The sequence below is a fragment of the Anabrus simplex genome, chromosome 5 (assembly GCF_040414725.1).
Source record: "Anabrus simplex isolate iqAnaSimp1 chromosome 5, ASM4041472v1, whole genome shotgun sequence".
NCBI lineage: Eukaryota > Metazoa > Arthropoda > Insecta > Orthoptera > Tettigoniidae > Anabrus > Anabrus simplex.
The window spans coordinates 30,102,276-30,114,372 of record NC_090269.1 but is presented as its reverse complement, the minus strand read 5'-3'; the positions used below and the strand labels follow the sequence as shown (position 1 = coordinate 30,114,372).

Sequence of the window (12,097 nt, the reverse complement as noted above, 5' to 3'; positions counted from 1 at the left end):
TAAAACATTATTATTGTATATCAACAGATTTCAATACGGATTAAAACATGAGATTAGTCACTTGCAATAGTACTGCACTGCCGATTTAACAGTGTACAGTTCCAGAGCGGGAGTGAACAGACCGCAGACAGCGTGAACATTCTACTACTACTACTACTACTACTACTACTACTACTACTACTAAATGTTTTCATTCCTCCCTAGCATTATTTCATTAAGTGGGCACACTGCTCATTCTAATCAGCGCCTCAGAGTAGGGATCGAACAGCTGGAATACTATGATGAACTGGTGTGTTACGTACCAGCAATATCGGAAAATGTGTGAGACAGAGGAATAGCATGCTAAAGAAAAACATTATCCAATTTTGCCAGGTATTTCCTGCCAATATTTAGGTAGGCTGTTAGCCTCGGTATGCAACAGTAATCCCACCCATCGGAGACGATTGGCACCATAAAGGCGAAGAACACCACAACAAACAATGCTCAATGTTATGTTATTGTTGATCAATTTTATGAGCTTTCTATATTGTAGGCCTTCACATTTAGTTTTCTTCAGCCTGTGAAATACACACTTATAATAATCGGTACAGTAAAACTAAATAAAATATAAATGATTGGAAATTGTATTCTCTGTAACTTTTGTTATGTAGTACTTTTCAACAGGACCAATAACATAGGTATTTAAAAATTAAATTTTAGGTGCCTTCCCAAAACTACCATTTTTATTCAGGGTGAATAAAATTATTTATAGCCTAGACTGTGGTTTCATATTCTCCGATTCTACATACCGATTTTCGTTAAATTCTGTTTACCCATTTTCTTTTGGCTAGGCGTTTATACGGACTTGGCAACAAAAATACAAGTTCATTAATATCTCCGTTATCATAGCCGGTACAGTAAAAATGTAGAAGATATAGATGATTGGAAATTTAATTCTATACAACTTTAGTTATGTAGTATTTATCGACAGGACCACTAATAACAAATATGTGAGAATTAAATTTTAGGCCTTCGCCTAAACTACCATTTCACTCAGCGAGAATAAAATTATTTATAGCCTGGATTGTAGTAATTCATTCCGCGACTTCCGTCTAAGTATTTCTTATGCAACTCGCGCTAACACTCATCTACTATGATTTAAAAAGACCGCTGAGCACTCCGGCAGCGGATGTGACAGCGAGGAAGGTGATCGCTCGTTGTGGGGAACCAGCCAAGGCCAAGTGACGTAACGATTGAACATTCCATTGCTTCTATTTCGTTATCTCCAGAGTGGAATGTCTGATCCGAATTTTAACCACGTCATCATGTTATGTTGTTGTTGTTTGAGTCATCAGTCCATAGACTGGTTTGATGCAGCTCTCCATGCCACCCTATCCTGTGCTAACCTTTTCATTTGTACGTAACCATTGCATCCTACATCTGCTCTAATCTGCTTGTGATACTCATACCTAGGTCTACCGGTACCCCTACCGTTATTACCACCTACACTTCCTTAAAAAACCAACTGAAGAAGTCCTGGATGTCTTAAGATGTGTCCTATCATTTTATCTCTTCTTCTTGTCAAATTTAGCCAAATCAATCTCCTCTCCCCAATTTGATTCAGTATCTCTTCATTCGTGATTCGGTTTGTCCATCTCACCTTCAAGATTCTTCCGTAACACCACATTTCAAAACCTTCCATTCTCTTTCTTTCTGAGCTAGTTATCGTCCATGTTTCACTTCCATACAATGCCACACTCCACACGAAAGTCTTCAAAAACATCTTTCTAATTCCTATATCAATGTTTGAAGTAAGCAAATTTCTCTTCTTAAGAAAGCTCTAGGCCTTTGCTAGCAAGTTGTGTTTACAGTGCACTATGTCTTCTGGTAAGGGCTAGAATAAAATTGTTACTTTCATTGACCTGTCTCTGTCTTATACCTGGCTTTGACAATATGAAAGTGGCTGAGGTATGAGTGACGCCAGTAATGCCATTCCTTATGCAGCCAGTCCCTGCTATGAATGGTGTGAAAATGTCACTCATAGGGTCGGGTGGTGCATGCATTTCAGTGGGCTTGCCAGACTGATGTGCAATAGCAACTTCTGGCTCAGTGAGGAAAGCAACGGGAAACTACCTCACTCCTCATTTCCCTATTACGCCTCTTCAGTGACACCTAGGCCATCTATGACAGCTAATGGTGAACCTGGTGAGAATATCACGCGCACGCGCACACGCACACACACACACACACACACAAAAGAAAGCTCTTCCTTGCTTGTGCTAGTCTGCATTTTATGTCCTCCTTACTTCTGCCATCATTAGTTATTTTGCTACCCAAGTAACAATATTCATTTACTTCCTTTAAGACTTCATTTCCTAATCTAATATTTCCTGCATCACCTGACTTCATTCGACTGCACTCCATTACTTTTGTTTTGGACTTATTTATTTTCATCTTGTACTCCTTACCCAAGACTTCGTCCATACCATTCAGCAGCTTCTCAACATCTTCTGCAGTCTCAGATAAAATAACAATATCATCGGCAAATCACAAGGTTTTGATTTCCTCTCTGTGGATTGTGATTCCCTTTCCAAATTCCTCTCTGATTTCCTTTACTGCCTGTTCTATGTAAACACTGAAAAGGAGGGAGGACAAACTGCAGCCTTGCCTCACTCCTTTCTGGACTGCTGCTTCTTTTTCAAAGCCCTCGATTCTTATCACTGCAGACTGATTTTTATACAGATTGCAGATAATTCTTCGTTCTCGGTATCTGATCCCAATCATCTTCAGAATCTTAAATAGCTTGGTCCAATCAACATTATCGAATGCCTTTTCTAGATCTACAAATGCCATGTACGTGGGTTTGTCCTTCTTGATTCGATCCTCTAAAATCAGACGTAAAGTCAGGATTGCTTCACGTGTTCCTACATTTCTTCTGAAGCCAAATTGATATTCTCCCAACTCAGCTTCAACTTGTTTTTCCATTCTTCTGTAAATAATACGTGTTAAAATTTTGCAGGCATGAGATACTAAACTAATGGTACGGTAGTTTTCACACTAGTCAGCACCGGCTTTCTTGGAAATAGGTATAACAATATTCTGCTGATAATCGGATGGGACTTCTCCTGTCTCATACATCTTACACACTAAATGAAATAACCTTGCCATGCTGGTTTCTCCTAAGGAAGTCAGTAATTCAGAGGGAATGTCATCAATTCCAGGTGCCTTGTTCCTATTTAGGTCACTCACAGCTCTATCAAACTCTGACCTCAAAATTGGGTCTCCCATTTCATCAGCGTCAACAGCCTCTTCTTGTTCCGGAACCAAATTATCTACACCTTTACCTTGATACAACTGTTGGATATGTTCCTGCCATCTTTCTGCTTTGTCTCCTTTCCCTAGAAGTGGCTTTCCATCCAAGTTCTTAATATTCATACACCTAGATTTCCTTTCTCAAAAAGGTTTCCTTGATTTTCCTGTATGCAGCATCTACCTTTCCCAGAACCATACAACCTTTGACATCCTTGCACTTCTCCTTCAGCCATTCTTCCTTAGCTACCTTGCACTTTCTATAAATTTGATTCTTTAAACGCCTGTATTCTTTTCTGCCCTCTTCATTTCTACCATTCTTGTATTTTCGTCGTTCATCAATCAGGTCTAGTATCTCCTGAGTTATCCACTGATTCTTTGCTGATCTTTTCTTCCTTCCTAACATTTCTTCAGCAGCTCTACTGACTTCATTTTTCATGATTATCCACTCTTCCACTATTGTGTTTCCTTCAGCCTTTTCATTTAGCCCTTGTGCAACATGTTCCTTGAAAGAATCCCTCACACTCTTTTCTTTCAACTTGCTTAGATCCCATCTTTTTGCATTCTTTCTTTTCTTCAATTTCTCCAACTTCAGATGGCATTTCATGACCAACAAGTTGTGGTCAGAGTCCACGTCTGCTCCGTGGAAAGTTTTGCAATCCAACACCTGGTTTCTGAATCTCTGCCTAATCATAATGAAGTCTATTTGATACCTTCCAGTGTCTCCAGGTCTCATCCACGTATGCAGCCGTCGTTCGTGGTGTTTGGACCAAGTATTGGCAAGGATTAAATTATGATCAGTGCAGAATTCAACCAACTGACTTCCTCTTTCGTTCCTTTTTCCCAATCCAAATTCTCCTACTGTACTACCTTCTCTTCATTGGCCCACAACTGCATTACAGTCTCCCATCACAATTAGATTCTCGTCACCTTTTACATATTGTATTAAATCTTCTATCTCTTCATATATTCTTTCGATTTCCTTATCATCCGCTGAACTAGTAGGCATATAGACCTGCACTATTGTGGTGGGCATTGGTTTGGTGTCTATCTTGACGATAATAATTCTTTCAGTATGCTGGTCATAGTTCCTTACCCGTTGCCCTATTTTCTTACTCATTATTAAACCAACTCCTGCATTTCCCAGTTTGATTTTGTGTTGATAATTCGGTAGTCGCCTGACCAAAAATCCTGTTCTTCCTGCCAACGTACTTCACTTATACAAACTACATCTAACTTTAGTCTATCCATCTCCCTTTTCAGATTCTCTAACCTACCACAACAATTCAAACTTCTAACATTCCATGCTCCGACTCGCAGAATGTCAGTATTCATCTTCCTGATGATTGCCCCCTCTCGTGTAGTCCCCACCCGGAGATCCGAATGGGGACTAGTTTACAATATATAGATTTGGTATATATTTGCACTATTGAATGTAAAGGAAGAATGTTTTTTTTTTCTGTCTGTTGATTCTCTGGTTAAAGTAGAAATTTGACATCTTTTAGTTGTATTGATGATCTTATTGATAAATTGTACATTATACCTATTTGTTTTAGCTACTGATCATATAACAATCAATTCATTTTGAAGGTGTAATATAGCTGTATGTTAATCATCATTTAGCTTCCCTTCTTTTCTCAAAATTAACTTCAAAGTTTTTCTTTTTTTTCAGACATTCACTTCACACTGAATCAAAACAATAGATCATTACATCTGATGGAAAGGCCACTTATTCAAGTTTTGAATGTCCCCTTCAGGTATACAAAACTGTTATTCATACATTCTAATCAACAAGGCATAATTTGTAGATCAAATGGGTCCACTTCACAAACAATGAATATCAGCTCCAAGTTCAATTCAAGACTCAAGAATACTTGATTATAAGGACTTTGGCACAGCCCAGTACCAGTCACAACAGTTTTAATGTGTCATTTTAGTTTCAATCTTAAACATGAAGTCTGACGTTTCATCACTCTTTTAGATATGGATTTTACTTAAGACATAGGCTACCAATTTGTATATTTTTTATTGGTGGTAATATGTATGCATGTATTTTCAATTTAATCATGGCTGAAGATGACCTAATGTAGCAAGTCGAAACTAGTACCAATTATGTATGATATATTAATCTAATGGTATTGAATAGGTGGACCTTTCTCTACCCTTTGATACTGTCTTGCAAAGGCAAGCGTGTAATGTATTCCCCATTTGTGTAGAAATGTTTATGCTGGGATCACCAAACGCAGCATTAAGACCAGACTGAAAGAGCACAAATGTCATTGTTGCTATATTCAACGTGAAATATTGGCAGTGCTGTTTATTCCTCAATTGCGACATTAAATTTGAGGAAACTGCAATCTTATATGCCATCTCTACTGAGAAACTGTGGATATCATGAAAGATGACAACCAACAAAGAAGATTGTACGCATTGAAAGAGTTTGGCAAGTGCAACTCGCAATGACGGAAGAATGGGTGCACTGTGTCACACTGCACAAGTCCTGAAAACACCAATCTGAGAAAGAAGCAATTTGATAGTGGCACGACCTCCACCACCTAGCCTTCTCACTGCAATAAGAGTCTGTGCACCCACCCAGTCCAGATCATTTCATCTTGACATGGGCTATCAAACAAGAGATGATCAAACATCTTTAAAATATCAACAAAGTCTAATATATAGTTAAGTGTAAGAGAGAGACAAGAGTCGTAACTCTACCACTTTATAAAGGCACAATTAAATACATAATATTCTGTAAGAAAAGCAAACTTTGTAAGAAGAAGATCCCTTTAATTTGACAGTATATCCCATGAACTTTTCTCTATGGGTCAGGTATGAAATGAGATGAGTCTTTCCAGAGAGTTTTTACGACCGAATTCCCTTCCTGTTATCAACCTCATCAGAGGAGTTAATGAGATGAAATGAATGACATAATATATCGTAACAGGAAGGGGCAGGGTGAAACCCAGTGCCCGTACATAGCCTACTCCCGTCGAATAGTACCAAAGCAATTGCTCAAGGGTTTACGTCCCCATCTGACGGACAAATCACCATCAACAGCGTCATATGCCCTCATTTGTATGAAACTGCGGAGAGGTTTGGAATTTAATCCATGCATTTGGCATGCAATCTAGTGATTAGAAATTGCATGCACGCACACGCACACGCACACACACACACACATCCTGATGGTGAAATTTTTTCTTGCCAACGAGACTCAAACCGGCTAACCGCTGAATCAGATCATTTATAAACTTCACATCTTATAGTTGGGGACAAATCATAACGACCTCCCCTCACACCACTACTTTCCAGCGGCAGCTCGGTGTCTATTAGTGACTAATAGGATTTACTACCTCTGCTGCAGCCATAGATGCCAAATCGGCTACTGCACTCTACACGAAGAAAGGGTAAATGCTACAGAAAGTGAGGAAGAAAGTGGTTCGGCAGCCTCTCCAAAACAAACAAGGATCACTTAGAGCTCATTAACTCAGCAGGGTGCAGGGTGGGATTTACAGCTCGCTTCTAGGAACTGAGGTCGTCATGTTTTGTCCTCAACTATAATGATCATGGCCACCAGATGGGCATCCCACGAACTAGCCATCTACTACATGTATTTCAACATCCTGGACCAAAGTGTCATGGCTCGTCTTTTGGTAGGATTCTTTATAATTCTTTCCTTTATACACAGTATTTTGGTATCTGTTGAAATCACATATGGACTGGATATAGTACCTTTGTCAGCTACATTGTCTATTTGTTTTGGTAATACTTATTCAAAATACAACTGCACTAGGGTTAAGCAGGTACTAGTGTTTCTTCATTGTAGTGCATAGATGAAAGTGGGGTAAGCAGCAGGCATGTCACTGGAATGAGAACAGTAGTCATAAGAGACGGATTTTAGAGAAGTATTTGTTGAGAATTACAAATGCAGGGGGGGAGATAAAAAGGTAAATTCAACATGGAATGTATGCTGACCATTAGAGCGAAAGATACCACTGTATTGCCAAGGAGCGACTAACTGACCAGTCATAGATTTAGTATATTACTGTACCTGTCGACAGAGCTGGATGTACACAAGCAGTAGTACCTAGCATGGATGAGTGGAATAATAATTTAAACATGTAATACTTCAGTATGAGAGAGGATCATATTACGGTACCGATCTTATTTCTGAAAGCCTACTTCACTGTCCCAATGCATTCGCATCAACATGATAAATTTTTTAAATGTTTTTTAACATGCAAGCCTTCATTAAGTTGCACTGGCAGTTTTACTCCTTAAAGAATCTACAGATTTGTATGCAAAATTCTATTTTCACAATACCTTGGTCTTCTTCCTCTGTAACCGTAATAAGAAGCTCCTCTACCTCCTCTGCCTCCCCGATATCCCCTACCTCTGGGCGGACGGTTCGTCATGCTTAAGCCGGGTCGATTAGTTCTTTTGGGCATAACCTAGAGAGGATAAAACATATTTATAATAAATTCTAGAGTGTTATCAAATTCAACATACATACATACAACAAATAATAATTTTCATTACCTTCATTATTATTAAATACAAAGTGCACAATGTGCAAAAACAATTTTGTACAGATGGTCAATTATGCTAATGCTATTCTTATTACTGAGGTTGTCCTAATTTTGCAGTTTTGTGCATGGTATCTTTCACAATGATCATTTCAGAGGTTACATATACAGTCTTCGTTCGGCTGGCGGGAGTTTTTGGTTTGGCAGAATCTGTGGTGAAATCCATGAGTGGCGTTACGTGTGATTACATGCCGTAGCTTGTAATTTGCTTGCTTCTACTCTTCCGTCATAATGGCGTCCGAGGAGTAGAAGTCGGACCAAACAGAATTTTGTTTCTCGTTCAAGGTTCGGCGCGCATTCTCGTAGGGCTTGGTGTTTAGTAGACAAAATTGTGTTTTGATATCATCAATGAAGTAGGTTTGGTTATAACATATGTTAACCTTTAAGGGGCTGACTTCCCAATGCCTAGAATTCTCTTGAGATATCGGGCCTTGACTATTTCTATTGTCATCAGGTCGCTAAGTATGAGTTCTGCCCAGGTGATGCTAATTCCATAGGTTGCTATTGGTGATATGGCTGTCTTGAACAGTAGCCTTGCTGTACCCAATGATATTTGTTGAGGTTGTTGAATGTTGTAGATGACTTTTATTGCTGCGGCTGCTCCCTCTTTGACGTGGATATTGTAGGATGTTAGAGTAGTTTGGAGGGTAACTCCAAGGTACTTGAATTTCGGCACTACTTCTAGAGGTTTGTTGTGCATGGTTATTGTATTTTTAGGTGCACGTTTTCCTCCTTTCCTAAAGGTCATTTGTTTAGTTTTGTTGTGGTTTATTTGCAAACCGTTTCTTTCAGCCCATGATGTGAGCCTGTTGAGGACCTCTTGGAGCTCTTCTATGTTTTCCGAGCCTATTGCCATATCATCTGCGTAAAGTATAAGCAATACTGAGGTATCTATGATTATTTCTGTGATGTCTGCTGTCATGATGTTGAATAAAATTGGGCTGATTGGGTCACCTTGTAGGACTCCGTTTGTTGGGGTTACTTTTTTGGATAGGGTTATGTTGTCTGATATTTGGACAAAGTTATATTTGAGGATATTCGAGATTATGATTGCTATCAGATGTGTGGCCCCTATTAGGTAATTGAGTTTCCGGTCAAGTGTTGCTCTATCAACAAGGTCAAAAGCCTTATGATAGTCTATGAAGACTACAAAATATTTCTTTCCTGGATGCCTCAATGTATTTTGGAATTGTTCTATTAGGCATTTTACGGCATGTAGTGGGCTTTTTCCCCTTTTGGAAGCCAAATTGATTTTCTGGTATCTGGGAGTCTATTTCTTCTGCAAGCCTGGTTGTTAAGATTTTCATGAAGATTTTCAATGATGTATTTTCGAGGGCTATACCTCGATATGAATCAGGATTGTCAGCTTCTCCTTTCTTAAACATCATTTTGATTGTTGACAATCTCCACTGTTCTGGAATTTCCCCAGTGTGCATGCATGTGTTGAATAGTGCTACCCAGTAGTCTAGCATGACAGGTAGAGAGTCTTTCAGGTGTTCTGTGCAGATGCTGTCTGGGCCCAGGAGATGAAGCTATTTGTTCCGAGGTCGAGCTACCTTCTCCTGCTTGGGTGTGGCCGCTAGATGGGAGTTGCTGCCAGTTGGAGTTACTTGCAGGTTCTTGGCTGTGGCCATCAGATGGCGCTAGTTGTCTTGGAATCAAATTGTCTTCTCCCTCTGATACGTCTTCTCTTTGGTATTGTATAACCTCGCTTTCAGAATCAATCAATTCGTTGTTCTTGTCCTTCACTACATTAGTTATTATATCAAAGCAGTTTCTCTGCTTACCGCTTTTAGTATGTCTTCTTTCTTCTCATTCTTATGGTAACTACTTGTTTTTGTAATATTAACTATCGTTTTGAGAGCGTTCTCAATCCGTGTTTTCATCTGGTCCGCCATTGTTCATGACCTTTAGATATCATGAAGACAATTCATGCTCCTGTTGTGAGAAAGCCTACTACAACTGTAGTGTGGAATGCCAACTAATAACAGACCACACACACAATAAAACAACAGACAAGAAGTGTCAAGTTATGGCAGAAGTAAATTTACCGTTTTCATATCAATACTGTTTTTTAATCTAGTTAACAAGTTTACCTATACAGGGTGATTGTGAAATACGAACATTAAAACAACAATCATAGAAAATTCCTGCTGCTGTCCATAATGCTTCACTCTGGCTGCAAAAGTGTCAGAAGACAGAAAATTTCATTCAGTGGAACGGTAAATGGAAATATGTCCAGCATTATTACCTCGCTGGACAGAGATTCCAATCTGCTCCCTACAAAATTGTGTTCAATGAGGGTCTTCAGTACTGCCGAAAGCTAAAAAGCCAAAATCATATTATACCTCCATCATCACGTTTCCTATCACGCAAGTAGCGTGGGTTTGTGACCTCTGATGTGTAACATGCGTACGGGAGTGGTTATGTCATTTTTGCATCATCAGTTTTATCTACCTCCAACTGCACGATTACTCACCATCTTGTTAATCCAACTACCAACTGTAACTCCTGTCAATACAGATCATAATGAAATTTTTATCGTACAATGTCTTGTTAATCAGCGCTTCCAGGAGAGGACATTGTGGTTTGCTGGTGGAAACTTACCATTTCATTCATCAAAGGAGTCCTTTCATGGCAGCAATGGGACATGTACAGTGTCTCATACATAAGAATTAATTTTATAATGCAACTGCTTTATTTCTCAATCTTCTTATGGATATGTGCTGGTCATATTAAAAAAGAACAACAGGAACTGTAATAATTTTATTAACATTATTTTTTAAATTTAATGTGGCCTTTTTTCCCCTGCTCCAGTCACACCCAAATTAAAAGTGCTGTGGACTTTAAAACAAAAGATTTTACAGTGATCCAAAGGGTCATCTCTAGAGCCGGATTTCCATGCAAATGCATGTTTAAAATAAGCTGGTTACAATTCTCAAACTTTGCAAATATTCGTGTTATGGCTTAACAATTCCAAATAGCTGTTCTTTTTCCGTGCATGTTTGCATGTTTTGGCCTTTTTAGGACAAAATTCATGCATAATGCATATTTTGAAGATTTTGGATTTAATAGCGAATTTTTGGACGTTTAATATTGCATAATATGACTTTTCTTGTGACTTTGGCGCATATATAATGCTAAATTGCATGATAGTGCCTTTTAGGAATGTTGGTTTGCAGAATTTGGGGCCTTTTTTCCACGTTATACAGAATGTCTATTACTGAGAAACGGAGAGAATGTATTCCTGGCATCCTACATGACAACCAAAATGAGTACATAATCCAACTAACCAAACAATTTCTTATCTGCTGCTTGAGTAAACATTGACGTAAGCCGGAAGGCCCCACGTCAATCTGTGTAATTCTTGGGATTAAATTGTCCCAGATATACATTGTTATAATGATGTAGGTGTTGATTCCCATAGGAAACCTAAAATATTTGTCCTGAATGAGTAAATTTATAATACCAATATTATGGTCCGTTATTGGACATTATAAATTTTCCAGCTAACTCATTCTTGGTTGCCTGCGTTTCGCCCTCGTGTGCTAAGTTAGGCTCGTCAGTTGGGACTTAGCACACCACCCAAGACGCAAGGCTAGTGCATATAATAAACTTATAATAAACTTCTGTATGCTCTACTACAGAGGGGTCCAGAAAAATGTAGACACTATTTGTTAGTTAATATCTTTGGAACAAAATGACATAATAATAATAATTCCCCATGGGAATCAACATCTATATCGACAAAATGACATATCGTTGCAATTTTTGTGCAGTAGCGTAGTCCATTGTTTTCTCAATAGATGATGGTCACGTGAATGGCGCACGTTTACCAGCAGATGACAATGCAGCAATGAATGTAAGATCGTTGTTTGAGCAACGCAAGGCTGTACTGAAGTGGTACTGGAAGTAAGAAACATGATGGAAGTACAATGGCAATGGCGTAATGTGTATGGAACACAGCCATCAACACGTACAACAATTCATCGTATTCGGGATAAATTTGGAGCCGATAGTACGATTCAGGATGTGCATAACAAAAGGTCTGGCCAATCAAAAACATCAACAAGCCCAGCTTCCAGTGCTGCAGTGTTACAATATTTTACTAGGTCACCTAAAAAATCTGTCAATCAGGGTGCACGCGAAAGCGGGGTAAGTTGATCAACTGTACGACAAATTCTGAAGACTGCAAAGTGGAAAGTGTACATTCCAAGATTGCT

General features: G+C 38.9%; 1 protein-coding gene across 4 annotated transcripts in view; it reads right to left on the bottom strand.

The window, feature by feature from the left end:
- The window catches only part of Pabp2 (poly(A) binding protein nuclear 1), a 234,591-nt gene that overhangs the window by 71,111 nt on the left and 151,383 nt on the right, over positions 1-12,097 (bottom strand). For all 4 annotated transcript variants that reach the window (XM_067147924.2, XM_067147927.2, XM_067147925.2 and 1 more), the window contains one exon: positions 7,612-7,739. In XM_067147924.2, the coding sequence (XP_067004025.1) occupies positions 7,612-7,739 (128 nt within the window). The remainder of the gene's footprint in view (positions 1-7,611; positions 7,740-12,097) is intronic.